This window comes from Sycon ciliatum, chromosome 12 (genome assembly GCF_964019385.1).
Source record: "Sycon ciliatum chromosome 12, ocSycCili1.1, whole genome shotgun sequence".
NCBI lineage: Eukaryota > Metazoa > Porifera > Calcarea > Leucosolenida > Sycettidae > Sycon > Sycon ciliatum.
In genome coordinates, this window is record NC_088654.1 from 16,955,518 (window position 1) to 16,976,393 (window position 20,876).

At 47.7% G+C, this 20,876-nt stretch overlaps 2 protein-coding genes across 5 annotated transcripts in view; both read right to left on the minus strand.

Moving 5' to 3' along the window:
* Positions 1-6,374, minus strand: part of LOC135828342 (uncharacterized) — a 25,274-nt gene extending 18,900 nt beyond the window's left edge. For all 3 annotated transcript variants that reach the window (XM_065340789.1, XM_065340787.1, XM_065340788.1), the window contains exon 1: positions 6,067-6,374. The gene's annotated coding sequence lies outside the window, so the exon portion shown is untranslated. The remainder of the gene's footprint in view (positions 1-6,066) is intronic.
* A 4,075-nt stretch (positions 6,375-10,449) lies between these two features.
* Positions 10,450-20,876, minus strand: part of LOC135828506 (uncharacterized) — a 28,270-nt gene continuing 17,843 nt past the window's right edge. For both annotated transcript variants that reach the window (XM_065340950.1, XM_065340951.1), the window contains 3 exons: positions 17,928-18,218; positions 15,509-15,559; positions 10,450-11,227 (listed from right to left, as the gene is read on the minus strand). In XM_065340950.1, coding sequence (XP_065197022.1) covers positions 10,857-11,227; positions 15,509-15,559; positions 17,928-18,218 — 713 coding nt within the window. In that variant the 3' untranslated portion in view covers positions 10,450-10,856. The remainder of the gene's footprint in view (positions 11,228-15,508; positions 15,560-17,927; positions 18,219-20,876) is intronic.

Consider the following 20,876-nt stretch of genomic DNA (forward strand, 5'->3'; position numbering starts at 1 on the left):
CTCCAAACGACGGGATATTTGCTCCGTCGTTTCTTGCTGTTGGCATAGCCTTTCGCAAGCACGGCGACTCTCGAGGCGGCGGGACCTCTCTTCTCCCTTCTTCTACTCTCTGTGTAGGCACTCCTGCCGACGCCGTCTGCTCAGAGCTTTAACACTGTCACCCCTGTCATTTTGCTCCTCCTCATAGTCCTCTTCTAATTATCTCAGCATTCTATTTATACAACAACTACGACCATTAAAACACTGCAATCTACCCGATCCTTACATTCCCAGCCCATTAGTACCACACCCCTAAACTTTCGACCGATAGTACGACACGTTCTATGGTCTTTTGAAATCAAACCGCAACCATTACAATAATGCGATCTAAACCATAATGAGCGTTAGCATGCTAACGCAAGTTAGCAGGCAGTCCAGCGAGCTGGCCCGACCTGCACGCATGCGCGAGTCACATGGTCATGCGCCCTCCAAGATCCTGTACAATGTCTCTTGCATGTCATTGCTGTTTTCGACTTTCGAGCATGCAACTTGCGGAACATGCGTTCCCAAACAATTTCCTCCACAATTGTGCTCGCCCCGGTGTATCTTGCTAAGCTCAATGTTAAAAGTGCATTCTGCCGAATTCCCGTCCGCCCGGAGGATTGGTCCTTGTCGATCCGCTGGCAGGATCAATACTTTTATGAGAGTGCCCTGCCCTTCAGACTGTATTACGCTCCAGTCCAGCTATATGGAACTCTGTCGCATCCGCCAGTGAATGGATTATGTGCTAGCAGTTCGCACTCACACGCCTATTGCATTACGGGGAATACCTCAACTAACGTTACTTCCTCAGTGCATGCTCTGGACTTGTGTTAGCTTGCCAGCAATTCGCTTTTCTGCTCCGAGCATTTACATACTTCGATGTTTCTCTGGCCCCAGCAAAAGTGGAGGGTCCAGCTCAAGTCCTGACGTTATTGGCATCATCCTATTACGGGGAGTGCCTCGACTAACGTTTCTGTCTCCATGCCTGCTCTGAACTTGTGTTAGCTCGCTAGCAACTCGCTACTCGGCGCCGCGCGTTAACATACCTCGGTGTTTCTCTGGCGTCAGTAAAAGTGCTTCCTCAATGCATGCTCTGGACCTGTGTTAGGTCGCCAGCAACTCGCTACTCGGCGCCGCGCGTTTACATACCTCGGTGTTTTCTCTGGCGTCAGCAAAAGTGGAGGGTCCAGCCCACGTCCTGATGTTTATCGGCGTCATCCTGGACACCCGCCGCGCTAACATCAGTATGCCTATGGACGAACTTGCCGAGCTTCGTGATCTCCTTGGGGCCACTCTTCACACAGCTTCAACTACCCAATGTCAACTCGAGTCTCTTCTGGGAAAGCTCCCGTTTGCTACAAGAGTGATAGCCCCTGGATGCAAATTGCAGATTGTGGTCACTTGCCAACTGGTACCGGCAGCCGTGTTACCTGATCAAGCTCTCCAAAGAGTGCCTCAAAGATCTTCGCTGATGGCCTGAGCTCCTGGATTAGCGGAACGGTCGGTCCTTCTTCCTATACCCTAAATGGACGCCGTCCCCCGACTTGCTGGTATTCACTGATGCAAGTGGTGCACTTGGCCGGTGCTCGTACAATTGCGACCGGGGATAGGGCGATGGACAGTCAATCAAGCAGAGCAGCAATCGCAAAAGGTTGTTTGCAATTGTGGCAGCCCGCAGCACCTGCGAAAACTAGCGGCATCAGCTGCGAATGCCAATTGATGGGCATTTACAGCAACTGCGAGGATATTGCTCATCAGTTGTGGCTTTGGCCTGGCGTTGTACACCGGCCACTCGTTTCGAATCAGCTGCGGGACTCGATATTCAGAGAGGCGGGAAGGTGGAAAGCGATGTCTGCCCGAGTAACATTCGGACGCCACCTGCAGCCAAAGTATGGGTGGCTGCGGCAATGGCCTCAGCCCATGATATCAAGTTCTGACAGTCTTTACCTAGCTTGCACCGCTTACAGATTGCACGGGTAGCTGCACTTTGTGATCCGCTCCGGGAGTGCCGATTTATGGAATATATGCTCTCAACTGGTTATGCATACCAATATATTTAGCATTTGGAGGCTCTACTCAGAGTCATTGGCGGCTCCATGCAGTCATTGGCGGCTCCATGCGGAGTCATTGGCGGCTCCATGCGGAGTCAATTTGGGGCTCCATGCGGGGTCATTCGGCGGCTCCATGCGGGGTCATTCGGCGGCTCCATGCAGAGTCATTCGGCGGCTCCATGCGAAGTCATTCGGTGGCTCCATGCGGAGTCATTTGCCGGCTCCAAGCAGAGTCATTTGCCGGCTCAGCTGCGAGCCATCTAGTGGCTCCAAGCAGAGCCATCATACCAGTTGCTCGAATCGGCACTCCCAGCTTAATCCAAAACTCGGTTGCTCTGTTGTGAGGTGGGGGGATGCTAACCTAGGAATGGGTTTGCTCCCCACACTGGAGCTAGCGCTATTCCGTCGACTTGACACTTGACGGACTCACGACTGCCATCCAGAGTCGCCACCACTATTTCTAAACCATACGGCTAATTATTTTAGTTAGCTATCCACTTACCGGTACAGTAAAACCTGTGACTACCGACCACCCCTTGGTGCCAGCAAAAGCGGTCTTTAGTAGCAGGTGGTCTTTAGTTAGAGGTTTGCACCGCGTGACCATATGTGGATCCCATTATATGATATGTATGTCAAAATGCAGCCAATACGATTCCCCAGGACTTGCGCAATGTCAGAAAGACGGAGAGATGGAGAGAGAGAGAGAGAGAGAGAGAGAGAGAGAGAGAGAGAAGATTAATTTTTTGCAGACTTCAAATTCAGCTGCTACTTCTGAAGCCAGGAGTCAAACGTTCCCTGGGGAAGTTTCGTTTCGCGCTGGGCTTCAAATTTGTTCATGCGATCAATCATACCGACTGTCCTTGTTGTGACTTCTGGATTGCTTGAACGCGATCCTTCAGCATCAGGACCTTGTGGTGCTGCTTTGTTTCTGGATTCCTTGATGCCATCGTCAATCCGTCTGTATGACTGGTGTGACAGAGCCGCCCAGTCTTCGTTTCTCCTCCGAGTAGTAACATCGATCAGAGAGCGCTTTCGATGCGCTCTCCAAGACGTTTCCTATCATGTTTTTTCTTGACAGCGCTTGAAATTTTGACAGGTGTAGTGCAGTCCACACTGACTCCACAGCCAAAATTACCTGCATTCATTTGTTCAGCTGTAGTATCGAAAGATTCTTTTCAGGACCATGGAAAATCAGTAAAATTTCAAGAAGGAGCTTCGAGCAACATTTGATTTCCTACATCGCGGTCGCTAGTTACGGGTCAAAAATTGTGTTTGGGACAGGAAAAGGCGGTCGCTGGTCGCGTTCAGAAGGTAGTCGCTAGTCACAGTGCATTTTGAAAGTGAGACCTTCCGTGCCTGGCGAAGTGGTTGGTAGTACCAGGCTGGTCGCTAGTGACAGTGGTCTTTAGTTACAGGTTTTACTGTATATCCCTTACCGAAATTGTATTCTTGAACGCAATATTCTTCTTTCTTTTTCTTCTACTCCGTTCCATCAGCACTCGGCCGATGGCAGGAGATTGGTACCCACTGGGCTAGCATGCAGCAGCCAAAGCTGGGGCCTTTTCTTACTCCGTCAAACCCACTTCTTAAAACGAAACTGACGTGCATATTCACATTGCATGTTGTGAATGTCCCCATATTTGCCCCGACATCTTAGCTCGTACAGCGCTCCAGATACATCTATGCTACGGTGCGCACCGCATACTCGAATTACGGTACGGGACACATACGGGATACTGCACCAACCATGGCATGCCACGTGAACCACCCTACCAGACACCGTGACACGCATCGAATTACAGCGGTGTGGATACTGGCTAGCGCCAGATGCTACTAAAGTACAACTGAATAGCGTCTTTTGCATAGCTACGGGAATAATCTCATACCCCAAGTATTGCAGCTCTGCTAATACTGAAGTAGAATAATTCAGGTTACTCCCACTCCATTTCTCTAGTGCTTATTTTTCTGAAAAAATATCATCTTTGGCACCAGAATGCTGCCACCAAGAGTACATTAACCAGAGTGTGCAGCCCAAAGAGAATCATCCCACGGCAAAGTTTATTGTTTAGGGCATAGACTCGCAGTAACAGGCTCACCTTTGCTGCATCTCACACCGCTTCACACGGTCATCTACTCTATCACCATGGTAATTTCTGTTGCACATTGCTGCTTGTTTAACAAAAACGTAGAAAACACACCGAATTTCCAGGTAATTACCATGGTGATACGGTACTTTAGCTTGAACCTATTGTATGACGGGTTTTCTATGATTGATAATGACCCAGAGAGAAACTAAACCGGTATCGAATTCCAGTCAGCGACGCAATTCTTCTGAGGTGTAAAGTGACTTCAGGAATATGTTGCAGAAAACTGCGATGCATGCTGATTATTTACTGTGCCCTATTGTGCACAATATACCAGGTGTGTTACTCAGGGATGAAGTAGATGCACACACGTGCCGGGCATCACGGCACAGGTTAGGTTTGCTACTAGCCGCTGCAGTGTACTTGTGGTCCGAACTTGCACTCTACTCAACTCTGCATACGCAAAGAGTGCTGGTGCCGAAATGAACCAGAAGGGTGCTGAGTGGGACGCAACAACACTGACTCTGTCTACCCATGTACACAGATATGATAGGGTATGCAGTACCTGCTCTAAGATTTAACACAAACCGGGTACACGTCTACCTGGCACAATTCCTGCAACACTGGGCCAGAGCCAGATGCGTTCAAGTGCGGCTACTGTGTGTCAGGGAGTCGTAAACTTACTTTCGACTTCCTGATGTACATGATTGTACATGTACATGTATGAACGTACTCGCACTGGGCACTCTGGCCGCACGCGTATGCAGCCTGTCAGTGGCGGTATACCCTCGAACGGTATAAAAAAGTATAGTACTCGACAGGACTTCCGACCGGGTCGCAGGTAACCCAGTGTTCTTTTTCCAAAAGGTCCAAGTACTCACAAACAGGGCCACTGACCCGGCTCTGGAGCAGACACTGGTAATCTAGGTCCAAGTTTGCTCGATTATGTTCTGACGCTTCATGTGCTTTCATAGCCAAGGTTTCTCACTTTCTTCGCAAGCTCTTTTAGTCTTGAGAGTTGACAACTGCTTATGGTTGTGTTGGCAGAAAACATGTCAGCTAATCTGACAACCGTCCAACCCCATTTTACTGGTAAGTAGTCAGCGAGTGGCTTTGATGGGGCCATACAGTACTAGAGGGGAAGTTACGCGGCATATTTGTGCTTCCTTTTTGAAAACACGTTCTCGCTCGAAGGGTTTCTAAACTTTATCCCTGCGCTCATTGATGGAGTTCATCGATGGAGTTGCCAGCGGCACTCTACAGAAGAACAATGTTGTCAAGTTTTTTTATGAAAAATTGTCAAACATTTTCAAATTGCTATAAGTTTGGTTAGGGCCGGGTTCCACTGCGGCTCCGCAGCTCCGCTGCTCCACGGTACTTGGCTGCATGCAGCAGAGCGGCGCGGTTCCAGTGACACTCGCCATTCACTTCACGGTACCGCGATCGTGCTCGACGTTTTTTTTATGACATTTAGCCTGCCTGCGCGCGCGTGAAATCCAAAAAAAATCCTCGTGTTCTGGCCTGTGCAACGAATTAAAATTCCCCCGAATAAAACAATTAAGTGCGGGAAACAATGCAAGCCGTGACCGCGGCTTGCATTTTTTTGTATCAAGCAGCGAAGCGAAAGCTGGTGATGAGCCGCGGCCTCGCTGGACCAGCTCGTAATGATGACGTTTCATGCCGTGGATGATGTGCGGCGGAGCGGCAGTGGAACCCAGCCCTTAGGCAAAGGAAATTTGTCATTAATTTGTTTATGCTGCATAGATGGAGAGCTGCACACTCTGGCTTATGGACTCTCGCCTACAGTGTAGTCGTACTGCTAGTGTACTGGCATTACAGAAGACACGAAAAACGAGAACATAATTATGGCGAGAAAGTAATTACTGGCTAAGAATTGCCCTAAGACTTACCGCTTCTCAGTGCTCCATACCAGGAAGTAGTACAATACCTACTCCCTGCTCCATACGAGTGTTTTCTCCTCATTCTCTGCATCCTTTACCCCAGGAGTCTCGTCCATTTAGCGGCTCAAATGCTTGAGCTCCGGATAGCGGAAAATAGCTCGTCGTCCATTAGCGGCTCTAATAGTACCTGGTCTGAAGTGTCGCAGTCTAGCACAACTATGATTTTTTCCAGGAGGGTAAGGGTTGCAAACCCAAAGAGACCCTAAGCTTCGTCTATCAAACAAAACAATTGCCCTAAAAAATGGAAGAGGAAAAGAGTGAGCAAGCTGGTCTTAGCGCGCTACTTTTCAAAAAATAGAAGCTGAAAGCCATCAAAGTCAAAGCATTCTGGCTAGCGCGTTTGTGTATGTCACGAGCGCTAGCGCGCTAGTCGCAGCAAACGCTCGCAGGCCAGAGTTAGCGCTATTTGGGCTGTTTGCCGCACGCGGCAGCTGGATGGATCACGTGATCCAAGCTGACAAATAAGGTCCGATGGTTCAGCTACATTGAGCCACAAGCTATGGAAATACCAAAGAGGGGAAGGCAAGTGAAACGAAAACGAGCAAAAAGCTACAGTCCCAACGGAACAAAGAATGTCGATTGTTACTGGACGATGACGAGACCAGTCCGATATTTGACAAAGCGGTCTAACTACAATCACGTGCTGCACCGCCTCGGCCGACGGCTTTTATCCAGGCGTGTAGAGCCTGTAGCGCATCTGAGGTCCCGAGGCGGCGACGAAACCCGAACTGGTGGGATGTCAGGAGTTTGTAACGCTCAAGGTGATTCATGAGCTGACGATTGATAACGCTCTCCATGATCTTAGAGAGTATGCTCAGCAGTGAAACTGGACGATAATTCCTCAGGGCGGATCGTGAAGATCGCTTGTGGATTGGAACCACGCTGGCAGTCTTCCACATGTGTGGCTGGACTCCGTGCTGGAAGCAAAGAGCAAAGAGCTGACACAGTGGCTTGGCAAGTTCTCTGGCGCATTCCTTCAAGACACGAGCGGTAATACCGTCGGGTCCAGTCGCCATCCAGGCCAGCTAAAAGCCGGTGGACTGCATCGGGGCGAAAGTGGACTGTCGTTAGTGCAGGTGCGTCAGCGAATGCCGTGTCCGGTAAGTCCGTCGTGGTAAGGTCGCGGCCTTGCACACTGCACTTGTGGGAAAAGAAACGTGCGAAAGCCTCCGATTTCTCGTAGATTGTGGCCCTCTCGCAACCTTCACTATCAACGAGCAGGGGAATGTCAGTGTTCCGACCCTCGCCACAAGCGCACTTTAGCTTCGTCCACCATTCCTTCTCCTTCAGGGACCCATTCGACAAGCTATGTCTGAGGCTGTTCTCTTTGGAAACTCTAGATCTAGTGAGGACTGCGATAGCATTGTTTACAGAACGGGTAAACTCATGTTTCAGTGCAAAATCGTGAGGGTGTTTCCTCCAAGTGCGCCAGCGTTTGTCCTTCTCCTTCATGGCGGCTGCACACTCAGGTGTCCACCATTTCGGATCCGTTGACTTCACTGTCAGTGTCTTGGACTTCACTGTCAGTGTCTTGGACGGAACGAACTGGGAAACGGCTTTCATGATTGTGGCAGTAACGTGCTCACACGAAGTTTCTGGGTTGGCAGTAATGACGGTTGACCAATCAACCTGGCGGAAAAAGGATCGGAAGCGGTTCCAGTCTGCTTTTTCATAGCGCCAGACAGTTCGTTGCACCGCCGGTTCATGGGTAGGAGGAACACCTGTGTAGTCCGAAAGAATTACAGCGTGGTCGGATCGACCAATAGGGAACATTATCTGCGTGGTCACTGGAGAGTTGAACGTGGACATCACCAGGTCGAGTGTGTTATCCCCGCGAGTAGGACTCTGAACGTGCTGCGTAAGAAAGTGGGCTGTGCATGTGTCTTCGAGGGCTTCCCCCGCAGGTGTGGTCTTCGAGCTATGGAGCCAATTGCGGTTATGCACGTTAAAATCACCGGCGTCGCCGGTGATTCGCCGCGAGTATGAGGTTGGCACGAAGTGCACGAGCAGAGGGAAGGATGTCATCAAGGTGGTTAATGAGCGTAAGGTCACTGGGCCCCGTCGAACCTGGCCTGTAAGCAGCGCCCAAGACTATCTTTTGTCCAGGGGACAATTGAATGGATAGCCAAATGAGTTCGTGCTGTGGAGAAAATAACTCATCAATGACCATGGCTGGGAGTGTAGATCTGATCCATACCGCCACTCCGCCACCGCGTGCTGCTCGATGCAGCCGGAAGGGAAGGTGGAGTCGGATGGTGGAATGGTTTCAGAGGAAAACTTTGTTTCCGTCACTACTGCTATGTCGGGGTTGTGCTGGTGCAGTGTGTGCTGGAACTCAGCTAGCTTGTTACCTAAGCTAAATGCATTGGTGCAAAGGAGTCTGAGTGAACATTTAACGGTATTGTGATGAATGGCAGAACTAGGCATGGGTGCAAAAATTGATGTGTATCAAAGCGGTAAGTTTCTGAAGTGACTTACTGCAGGACTTGTTGGCCACTCTCAGGAGATTTTCGTTTCCGTTTTTTCCGTTGCTTGGATCCAGTGGTGGTGGCACTCTGGTCCCGATCAGGTGTGACGCTATGGCGTGAACGCTTGGATCGGTTGACTTCCCACCGGCCAGAATCAGGATCATCGTCGCTATGGCCTCCCAGCTGTGGGCCTAGGGCTGTACATGCATCGCTGTCTGCCCTCTTGGCCTCTCTGTCGGAGTCGCAGGGCAAGTTAGACAGCTGCTAGTTCTCTGGCTTGGATAAGCCTTCATTGTCGACCAATGATTCAGTATCAGTAGAAAGAGGCAACTCTTCAGACTCAGAGGAGCTGGAGTCGCTCTTGTCAGCTGCTGGGAGATCAGCCTGCTTAGACTTGGATGTTGGGCATTGTGATTGGGCTTTACTTTGCTGCTCTGTCTGGGCTGGGTTTGCGACCACATCAGACAGGAGTCGACGTGTGCGTTCAGTGTCTGTGTATGTAGGTGACGTTGAATGCCGTGACTGCTGTGTACTACCGGTACTGGCAGTGGTACTACGGGCCTCAGGGCAGTCTTTGGCATTATTTTTAAGGATTTTCCAAAGGTTCTGGGCCTGTCGAGGGGATCTCCTGTAAGAAGAATGAAATGACAACTTTATGTAGAGGGAGCAGTTAATCGAGGATAGGCTAAGGGAATAGATCGAGGCATACAAAATCTGGTAATAAGGAGTTGGGATACCGTCAGTGTAATGAATATATCGGCGAAAATGCTGATAGAGAGAATACTTGAATTCGGGGAGGCTGGTTATAGAGGTAAGAGAAGGCGGTAGGCAATTCCATAGCATTGCAGCTTTGTTGGAAAAGAGGGAAGAAAAACGCACACCGTGATAATTGATGTACAGTTTGTTTGGTCTTTTTGGACTTGAAGACAGTGAAAGGTGAAAATGTTGGAGGTGTTCTGGAGATATATAATGTATAAGTTTAAATAGAGCAACAAGAGCTGATGTTATAAAGCGGCTTTACCAGGGCATGTTTGAATGGCTTCCGTAGGCGACCGGAATGCAAGGAGGCATTGAAGAGGCATAAACACTTTTCTCTTGCAACAATATGCTTTTCATACTGCGGGAATCCCTCTTCCTTAACCTCTATAATAAAACTAATTTTTATGATTTTGCACTCATTACCACAATACTGTTATATTTCCCAATCCGTTGCTCCCAACAATGGCAACTTTGTCCGGTATACCCTATCCTTGGTCATGTACATACAATTATCCCTTCACTGTGCATAGTTCGAATCTGCCGAATCCGATTGTATTTTTGAGCTTAGAGAAAAGCCGAATACCGTATTATCTCTAATATAAGCATGGTCCTTTATTTTTCAATGTACCTCCGCCCCGTGCTATTAATGGAGACGTTCCTTTATTGGAGACTGTACCATTATTATTTCAACCTCATTTCAGAGGCATGTTGCCATGCCAAATTCATGTCAGACACACACATTTCAGGTTTTTTTCACCGGTACAGATAATTAATTTACACAGTGTGCTTATAATGGAGACTGAGCACTTTATTATTTGAACGCCGCCCCAAGGTGTTCTATTATTGGAGACGTGCTATTATTGGAGACTGTGCTTATATTAGAGATAATACGGTAGGCGAAAAACCCCGGCCTCATTTGGTGAAAGCCTACTCCGGATGGCAGTCGTGAGTAAGTCAAGTGTCAAGTTTGTTACCAAGAGTAGGGGGGGGGGGGTATGTACTCTTGATGTAACGGTAGATACCATTGAGATCCGACCAAGCACAAAGCAGCATCAGCTGCAATCGCGACACACAACAGCTGCGACTATAATCACTTGTACAAGTATTGGTACAGAAAAATCATGAAATCGACACAGGGATAGGAATGAACACAGAAACACAATGCAATGTTTGCGGAATTCCAAAACAGAATTTCAACACAGAATTTGAACATACTGTTACGGTACGGGGTGGGGATGCTCAGACAAAGGCATACACTGACACTGAGACATCAGGACCTAAATCCTAATCCAGATCAGCATGCAATGTGTCGCACTGGATTCGTCTTGAGCGGCAGCAATCCAGATGTCTCCGACATGTGCGGGACCAGGAGCAGACCCCAAGGCCATGTACGCTTGGTGGGGGCAATTAGGGGGGCTAAAATAAGCACACAAAAATTTAGTAGTGAAGCAATCACAAGCTAGGGGGCAGCACTAAATATGAAGTGGAGCACCCGGCGCTCGTACCATTCATCTATGGGATCGCTGCACAGATGGTTATAGGCATAACTGTACTGAGAGGGTATGCCCGGCCATCGGTAGCAAGGAAAGTATCAGAACGAGACGCGTCACTGAATCCGATCCAGGCAAGATCACGTTGTTGCCATTGCACGATCTCAGGTATTAGGCACAAGGCCCTCTCTCGGACATCCTTCTTTTCTTCGCATTTATCTATGTTGGACTTATGAAGCAATAGCATCAGCTTACGCATGCAATCTTTTAGGCGTGGACCTGGCACTTCCAAAGCTCTCTCATGGCACGCGTCCTGGAATTGGGTCCAATTCCGACCGCTCTTATCGCCATTGCCCACATGGTAGAGTACCTGGCCACCATCGCATGTGTGTACTGGGCAATAACAGAATATCCGATTGCAATCACGCACACACGCACATGCACACATGGAGAGAGAGAGAGAGAGAGAGAGAGAGAGAGAGAGAGAGAGAGAGAGAGAGAGAGAGAGAGAGAGAGAGAGAGAGAGAGAGAGAGAGAGAGAGAGAGAGAGAGAGAGAGAGAGAGAGAGAGAGAGAGAGAGAGAGAGAGAGAGAGAGAGAGAGAGAAAGAGAGAGAGACTTGTCATGGGGAGTTGTGACTGTTTGACTGGTCACGGGGACGTGATTGGTCATCGGGCATTGGTTGGTTCGTTTGTTTATTTGCACAATAGCACAATAGACGGGAACTAGGACCAATGATATGAAGTCGAATGGATAAGCCGAATTTAGGAAAAAGGACGAGAATTAGAAAAGTACGAAAGAAAACGTATCTTAAATTGTGCACTCATAACAACAGCAAAAATGAAGAAAGTCAAGTTCCATAACGTTTTCTTGTGACTGTCATCAGTGGAACGCCGTCACATAAAAATGTAATAACTAAAACACACACTTATATACTTGACTTTCTTCATTTTTGCTGTTGTTATGAGTGCACAATTTATCTTATTTATTGCCATTTTACGACTATTGTCTCCTCGTCGATTGTTTGAAAACGTATCTGACATTGATTGGTCACAGAGCCCTACTTCGGAGCACATGCGAACTCTCTGCTTCCACAAGAAGCGCTGAAACATGTTTGAGGCAGCACTGAGCATGCTGCTATGTCATGAATGCCGTGCGAAGCTTGAACAAAAAGGACAACGACTCATTCCAAGTCTGTTCAATTTCCTATAGCTAACATGTTTTACTCTGCAAACATGATTTATCATATGGACTTCAAAGTACGCACGACTTTTCTCAGGCAGTTGTGCTGCGCCACAGTGTTTTCTATCTCCGCTCCTTTATTCGTTGTTTTTGGCATCATTAGACATGGTTAGCATTTTACCGTTCATGCTATTTTCGGCGGTAGGCCTGCGCCGCTTTTTGTGTGTGTAGTCATGGCATTTTACAGTTCACGCGCTAGATCCAACGGTACTCGTACCCCAAACCCAAAATACCGTCGGTTTGGTACCGTTTCGACGATAGAAAGCTCTTTTTAGCGGGAGAACGAAACGGTAAGATTCTAACTAGGGTTACCTCACACGTCTATCGTTACGTCAGGAGTCAGGACTCAGAAGCCGAACTGATAACTGTGTCTCGAAAACACATCAAAAACAGACTCGCCCTCTACACGCCGACCGTCGAAATAGCGTGAACGGTAAAATGCTAACCATGTCTATTAGAGAGGTTTCGACCCGCGTAATGGTGCTCTTACGTGAATGTCAATTTTTTGCGTTGACGCGAGCTCAGAAAGAGCTTTCGTTTCACGTTGCTTGTGATGTGAAGCACGTCGTTTCGCTGACGACAGGAGCGAAAACTTCAAAAAGTGAAAAAAGTGATTTTGGTGAGCTTAGAATTGGAATGTAGGTTGAAGTTTTGTTTCAGTAGGGGTTGACAAGTGTTGTGATGCCGCGGCGATGATGGATCAACACCAACAAGCTGTTTTTGTTGCTGCCGTGGGACTAGGTGGCCGAGCTCTGGCCCAATCCGCTTCAAGACATCATGGCATGTCTTGAAGCGGATTGGGCCAGAGCTAATTGAACCACTTGAACTTGAAGCAGCTCCAGGGGACTCCTGATTTGAGGCAGAAGATACCGTAACGTCGTGGATAAAAGCCGGGCTTATAAGCGCATAAGCCGCTTTCTGCATCAGGCTTGTATTTTTTTATTTTTTTATTTTATTTTTTTACTAGAGCCACGCAAACCCGTCATGTGTGAGCCATGAATAAGGGGAGTGGTGGCGTGGTCTGGGATGCTCTGCCGACCTTGGGTCTCGGCTTCATCACAACCAGGCGCGCCAATAGCAGAGAGAGAAAGATGCAAACCATGCTTATATGCACCACTGATATTTTGCCAGGCTTGTATGCACATCGGTCGATCCGGGCTTGCATAGAAGCCAGGCTTACTGGTATACGCGCGACACGCGTAGATCTACAACTGACTACCGGTATGGCGGCAGTTTTACTATGCACTGTAGCGCATGCACTCTTGACCTACCCGGTCCGCGCTTGCATAGAAGCCAGGCTTCTACGTGCGACAGGCTTACCGTATATGCATTTGACCCGTTTGATTTTCAGGCTTCTATCCGCGATGTGCTTGTATGCAAACCCGGCTTTTATCCGCGACTTTACGGTACTGGACTCACACTGGCAGACATCGCGATGGAATGAGCTACGCTGAAACTAAGACGTGCAATTCGCTAACTTCTAGTAACTAATTACTTCCTCCTGTATCAGAAAGAAGAGAGGCCAAGCCAAGTGACTTTCCTTTCCTTTCGATCTACGGCATGCATGCAGTCAAGATTCCCGCCAAAAGGCCAAAGTCGCACTGATATTATTTATAGCTAGTTTAGGCAAAATCGACAAAATCGAGTCAATAATCCCAACCTGTTAGCAAGGCTAAATTTGCAAAAACTCGCGTTCACGTCGAACGCGAGTTGACCTCAGGCTGTCCTCAGCCCACGTCATGAACGGGAAAATTTGCCACACCGACGTGAAATTTCACAGTGTAGTGCAGAACAGAACGACGTGAAACGAAACCTCTCTATTATGCACAAGAACTCGCTCACATTGAGTTGCGATATTAGCAACCTTTGGGCTTCTTCTGAAAATGTGGTTGCGATTTCAGCAACTTTCACTTGTTTTGGCATGGTTGCGAAAAGCGTAAGTTGCGAAATCTGTTGGCATCTTTGGGAAGGGGCTACCCAGAGTGCGAAACGCTACTATGCACACTACCAAGAGTAGATAAACAAGAGTGTGCAACTCGCGGATGGATAGGCCCACGGCGGAATTTTTTGTTGACGTAATCTTTTCGACGACGCACGCGCTGGAAGTCTTTCAGAAAGTTTTCCCTCGTGCTCTTGGCTGGCTTTACACTACAAGGTGCCCAGCACGTGCTCTCACACTGCTCTGCGGCAAAATGCACGTTCTTCTGAAAAAAGGTGACGTCAACAAAAATTCCGCCGTGGGCGGGGGTATCTGCAGATTGTGCAGGAGAGATCCGGAGTTGCACACTCTTGTTTATCTACTCTTGACACTACCAATAGCCTATAAGCAGTTATGTAAAGAAATACTGGATTCTAGAATACCGACACCAGAAAGAATATTCGAATCCAGGCCGTACCATTCAAATTACTCGAAAATTCGTGCTGTATCGTTGTATTATGAAGAGTTCATAACCCGCCACGGCCACAGTGTGCGACGCCTGATACAGCTCCGCGTAGGGTCTTTTGGTCGAGCGTATACGCGCAGTCGGATCTTCTGATGTCGTGTGTACTGTAGCGGCCTGACTCCCGACTATTACGTCACACTAGGGTCCGGCGGATTTTGCCGGCAGAAAAATTGGCAGAATTCGGTACTTTTTCTGGTAAGTTTCATGCATATTTGGTATGTGGATGAAGAAATGGAGCAGAATTCGAGGAATTGCCCGCCATAAGGTTTGTATGGTTCTGCCAATTTTACTGCTTTTCGAGCAGAATCTGCCACCTTTTCGAGCAGAATGCGCCGGTCCCTACGTCACACGAATAAGCATGCGCGTCGTAACGTCTTTGGCCTCAACTTCTTTGTTGTCCGCCATTGTAGCCGTCGTCTAGGGCCCGACGTAAAACCCCTAAACTGGTGACCCTTAGTGTCTTGAACAAAACGCCCATGGATGAAGCCTGATCCGCCAAACAATCTCCGTTACATGCAAGGCAAATACAGGAAATACCTCCGGACACGGATGGCTGAAGAAATTGACCAGTTCACGACTCAGCTCTCCTCCATGGTAGAAGTAAATGGGTCACCCCCCCCCCCCCCCTCCCCTTCACCTCCGTCTCTCATACAATGCATGATGCCTCCAATTTGTGCCATGGTTTCTTCGGAATTGTTGTGCCTCGCAATCATGATGAAGCAATTCCACCCCCAGCACATGCGCTCTCTGACCGGCCTGATCCCACCAGCAACATGACTTCAAGTTGTGGAATGATACTGACAGACACCTTCCTCCGTACAGTGCTGTTTCGACCACTGAAGTCTCACCAGCGAAGGCTGCGAATAATGAATGGCTAGAATTAATTAGAATGAACTTGAAAGCACAGTGTTATGCAAAGAATGAAATGAAGAAGCGCAATCACAGCCACATCACATAAAACAGTAACATGGTAAACTATCAGAACTCACTTTCTAGCACATCTTTCTCTAACTGGATATCCGCACGATTGACCGTGTATTCTGCATGACAAGACGAAACGCGGACAGATATGCACCTACTTAATCTAGGTAATGCAAACAGATCCAAGTTCCCTGATACTCGTACTCCTGCCCCTAAGTCTACGCAATGCTCACCTTGCCGACTGTGTGGTGCTACCTGCGTCCCGCTAAAAATATCTTACTGGATGAGTTCATTCTGGATAGCTGTCTTAGGGGGCGTTCGTTTTTCATCTACATGTTTTGGTAGAAACTACTTCTTTCGCTAGAAGTGTTCGTTTTTGTTACTCATAAGGGTAGATTCTCCTTTCCTCAACCGGCTCTACCAGGCAAGTTGGTAGAATCCGGAAGAAGTTGGTTGCCGAGCTGCGGGATTTCCATCAAGATCAAGGATTTGTACACAACTCCATACAGAAGAGAAACATTTCACGTACATATCGTGTAAACTACTAAAACCGTCACTACTTGTACTGATATCTATAAGAAAGAAAAAGGACCAAGGAACTACAAGTTACGCTATAATGTTCACATTGGGTCGATTGTTATTAGCAAGAGTATGTACTCTTGTTATTAGGCGTATGCCTGTTTTGATTTCCACTACAAGTAAAGTATACAACACAAACAAATCGCCAACGCTTTGTACGCCAAAGCAGCCTGCAGTTGTTGCTGTTGGTCAATGTGGATTGCCGCAAGTCATGAGGCATGGCGGGTGATAGGTATTATTATTTCAGGCCCTTAAGTGTTTTTTTCGAGGCCTTCTTCACGCCTACTCTGAGTTTCACGATCTGGTGCCCTTTACCTGATGACTCAGCGGCACAAGCATGATACTCAGAATGGCGACAAACTATATTGTAGCCTTGCCCTCGTTGTTCTGTGTATTCGCTCCTCTCAAATGAAGCGGAATTACACTCGCCAGACCATTTTTGCATGAAATAAAATCCTGTACTTTTCCTCAGGCTGTAAACACTGCACTGTAACCACTTCATCTCTCAACCAATCTCATACATCACCACCCAAAACGTCTTCTGGCCACAAATATTCCAAAAATATTGAACAGTAAATTTAATGTTTATTCCACATTTTCAGGTGAGGCTCATCTTCAGGAAGATGAAACCGAACGCTGCACATTCAACTCTTGTTGTCCCTTCCGAGTGTTATTCGCATGCAGCAAAACCAACCAACCAAACAGCTAAGAAAATAAAAACTTCTGAAACGCGGAAGAGGAGTGGACCATTCAACACAACTAAGATGAAACCGAGGGAATAGAACCAGGGAATAGCACCAGACAATCTCTCTCTCTCTCTCTCTCTCTCTCTCTCTCTCTCTCTCTCTTTCTCTCTTTCTCTCTCTCTCTCTCTCTCTCTCTCTCCGAATCTCTCTCCGAGTTTCTGTACCACATCTGTAACACCAGGCAACTCGCCATCTCACTACTTTCTGTTTCCTTTCATCACACCGTTATACTTGCTAATGTCCGTTCTTCTGTTCCACTTAATGTTTTGTAATTGGTGCTTGGTCCCACCGCTGATCTCGATACCCATTGTGTGTGTTGGGGGGGGGGGGGGGGGGGGGAGACGCTGCTCCGGCTTCCCGCTGTATTGTCATGTCTCCCCTTTGGTTCTGTCTTCCCATTCCGTTCTCTGCTGGACTGTGTATTTCAGTAAAAAAAAGCACCTTCTATATGCGGACGCTCCACTGCAGCCAATTTAAAATAAATACAATATTCTTCGGATGGAGAGCCAAGGTTTAATTTATACAAAAGAGAAAGACCAAGGATTTACAAGTTATGCTATACTGTCCACTAACACCACCAGTTACTAAACAATCAGCTCATGCATAAGGAGGGGTTTGACCGTATTGTCCAATGGTCCTGCCAGTATCGTCATCGACATGCATGAACATCCGCCAACGTCCTTCACAGCTGAGACTTTCAGCTCGTGCTTATCTTGGTTGCGCTCACCTTCCCCTCCTTATGTTATTTCTATAACTTAGAACCTTCCAAGTTGGAAGGCTGTTGGAGTGCGCATCCAAGATGTGCTAGAGCTGTTAGCCAGTTAGTTGTAGAACGTCAGTACCGTCGGTCAGTGTAGTGCAGTGTTATCGCATGAGCTGGTTGTTTAGTAACTGGTGGTGTTAGTGGACAGTATAGCGTAACTTGTAGTTCCTTAGTCTTTCTCTTTCGTGTAAAATATTCTTCATTTAATAATATTCGTCCACCAAAATTATTACCTAGGTGTCTGACTTCGTAAAATGTAATCACTGGTACCAAGAGTCACTAATGCGCTCTTGCTGGTACAATACATGTGAAGGTACCGACATTCAACTGTACAGTGGGCACTATCAACGTAATGACTCGAAAGTATCCATGTAAAATTGACCACACCACAAAGCTTACCAAAGTCGTTGGGAACACAAAGAAAACCATTCCTCGAGTCACTTGCAACGTCACGAGTAGGCCAGTTGTGAGGTGATGCTGTAGAGGTGAAAGTCACCACCGAAGTGTCTGTAGCCCAGGAAGATAGGCCCTTTTGGGTGATGCACCTCTGTGCACTGGTTGTAAATAGCACTTTGATGAAGGCTTCATTCACAAGCTTCATGCCTGCATTTCGGCAGGCGTAGTCCGCTTCAATAAACTTGACTGGCGTGGCACTGTACGCAAAGCTAACACCGGCGCAGCTCAACCGGTCTGAAAGCATAAGCAAGTATAGGAAAACAGACGCAAAAAATCATGACGCTACCCTCGCTACCTCCCATAGCAGAGGCCAGACATCCAGCAGTCTCTCTCTCTTCCCCTGTTTTTGTTCTAGCAAGTCCTGTATAGCCTCTGCAGGAATGGAGCCTGTGCAGGGGGCATAGGGGCACGTGAAAAAAGTGTTCCGGTTTTTTGTGTCATATCGCCTGGCTGAACCTGCTTGTGCCAGGCCTCTCCTAAATTTCATGGTGCTGGCCACTTTGCATGCATTTCGCCGTAACCACTTACGGTTGTTCCTTGCGCACCCTGTGAAAAGGCCATAGGCTTGTTGGGTATACCCAAGTAACAAATACATGTACAAGTTTCTAGGCATTGGCGGATAATGCTCGAAAAGGTGGCAGATTCTACTCGAAAAGCAGTGAAATTGGTGGAACCATACAAACCTTATGGCGAGCAATTCCTCGAATTCTACTTTACTTCTTTATCCACATACCAAACCTGCATGAAACTTACCAGAAAAAGTACCTAATTCTGCAAATGTTTCTGCTGGCATTATCCGCATATGCCTAAGAGTTTCGCGGAACTAGGCCTCCAGAAGAAGAGAGTTTGGCCAGCTCTTTGGTTGTTTTTTGGTTGTTTTTTATTTCACTTCGCACATTCAAACGGGATGACGACACAATAAAATGACGGCGAAGGCTTAGCCTAGAAGTGGCTATGGACGAACATAGTAAAAGCTATGGAAGCACATAGTAAGGCAATAGGATACTAATAACTGCGAGTAAACGGGGGGGGGGGAGAGAGAGAGAGAATACGATGTATCTGTGATACTACGTGAGGATTACTGAACTGCACGGGGAGGGAGAGCAGAGCGATCAGCAGCAACTCGAACTACTCCCTACAGGCGTATGGTACACATGCATGCTTAAACTCAGGTAGCCGGGTAATTGTGCGGACCTCACCAGGGAGAGCGTTCCACAGCAGAGCACCAGCAACAGAAAATCTCCGCTGACCGCGGGGCCGGCGGCTACGGTTTGCCTGGCTTAGTACTAGTAGGCCATTTGACTGCTGATGGCGGGTAGGGGTGATGTGCCGGGGTCAGAAGCTGGGCTAGCACAGGGCTGGTGCGGGCGTGGATGCACCGCCAGATGGTGATCAATATTTTCTGCCTGTAGAGCTCGCTGACACGGTACAGGGAGTGAGCAGTGGCTGCATGGCTGTCCGGGGGGGCGGGTTGCCATCGATACAGCGGATGGCTCTGTTTTGTGCGGTTTGCAGTCGTTTCAGTTGACCCTCTCGCATTGCGGCTGAAAAGCAGCAGGAGCCATAAAGCAGGTCGGGCATTATGACCGCCTTCACATACACCTGACGAGGGCGTCTTGATAGGCTTCGGCGTGCCCGACACTCTTCAATGCCAATTGCTGATAGTGATGTCGGTACTGTGCGAAGACCCTTTCATGATACCGGATCACAAGAGATTACTGAATACTGCAGTTTCCCCTCGTGCCACCTGTCAATTCCAGGCTGACCACGCACTTCGGGAATTGGAATTGTTAATTTTTCATGGTACTGTACCAGACCACCCGAAAAAACTATTTTCAACTTTGTGAACCGGCCTGTTCAGCGCCACTTTTTGCTCTTGTATACTTTTTGGAATCGAAACAGGCAGAGGTCTTAAGAAAAGTGGACCCACTGAATGACATTGTGGTACTTCGAAGTAGCTATCTATTTGGTGCAGCTGAGAGCCTGTTGCCGGAATGGCGGTATTTTCAAGTGGAGGAAGTAGTTCCTGAATAATCTGTAATGCAAGCTTTGTAATAACTGTCCTGCAGAAAATGCCCCATTGACCGCCTGATGCCTGAACACCAAATTTCCAAATTTTCGCTTTGTTTTGCAACCCTCAAGCCAAATAACGCGAGCAAAACTTTCACGCGACAACAAAAATAACGTGCAGCTGAACCTTTCTACTGTCTCCATAAAGCTCGTTTAAAGTTCATTCCTACCTTGTGGACAGCGGTCGTTTGCAGAGTTATCTGGAGCGTCCTACAAGTTGACACGTGTATTCAAAAGCGTGGACCGTAAAGATTCGTTCGCTGTGTCTTGATGTTTTGAAACCATTGACAATCCCTCCACTGTCTTGCCTTTCTCCATAAAGTAGGTACCGGTATCTTTTATGTCGAGTAGTTCAGATCCCATTTCACACTTTTTTCTACTTGCGTCAATTTGATTGTTTTGAATGCCTTGACCCTCCCTCCCCTGTCCGGATTTTCTCCATAAAGTAGCGATCTTTGTGTCGATTTTTGTCCATCACTCTTCCCTCTTTTCCATCTCTATAACATTCATACCAGCTGACCATTTAAGTTTCCAACTGTCTTTTTTTGTTGATTCAGACCTTGAGATTTCCTAACTTTCAAAGTTCCAATTATCGAGCCTTTCAAAATCATGTTTCAGAATGTGCCTTCCGACAAATCTACAAGCAACTTTTGAATCTTTCATACAACTTCACGGGTAAAGATGGTCCAAATTGCACATTGCATGGCGTGTCGCATAGGGGAAGTTCGGCCAAATGCTCAGCTGCTGCGATCAGCCAGTTGGGCCGATTGCATGAACCTCACGATGAGAATGTTACGTTTTGCGGCCATACCATCGAGCATC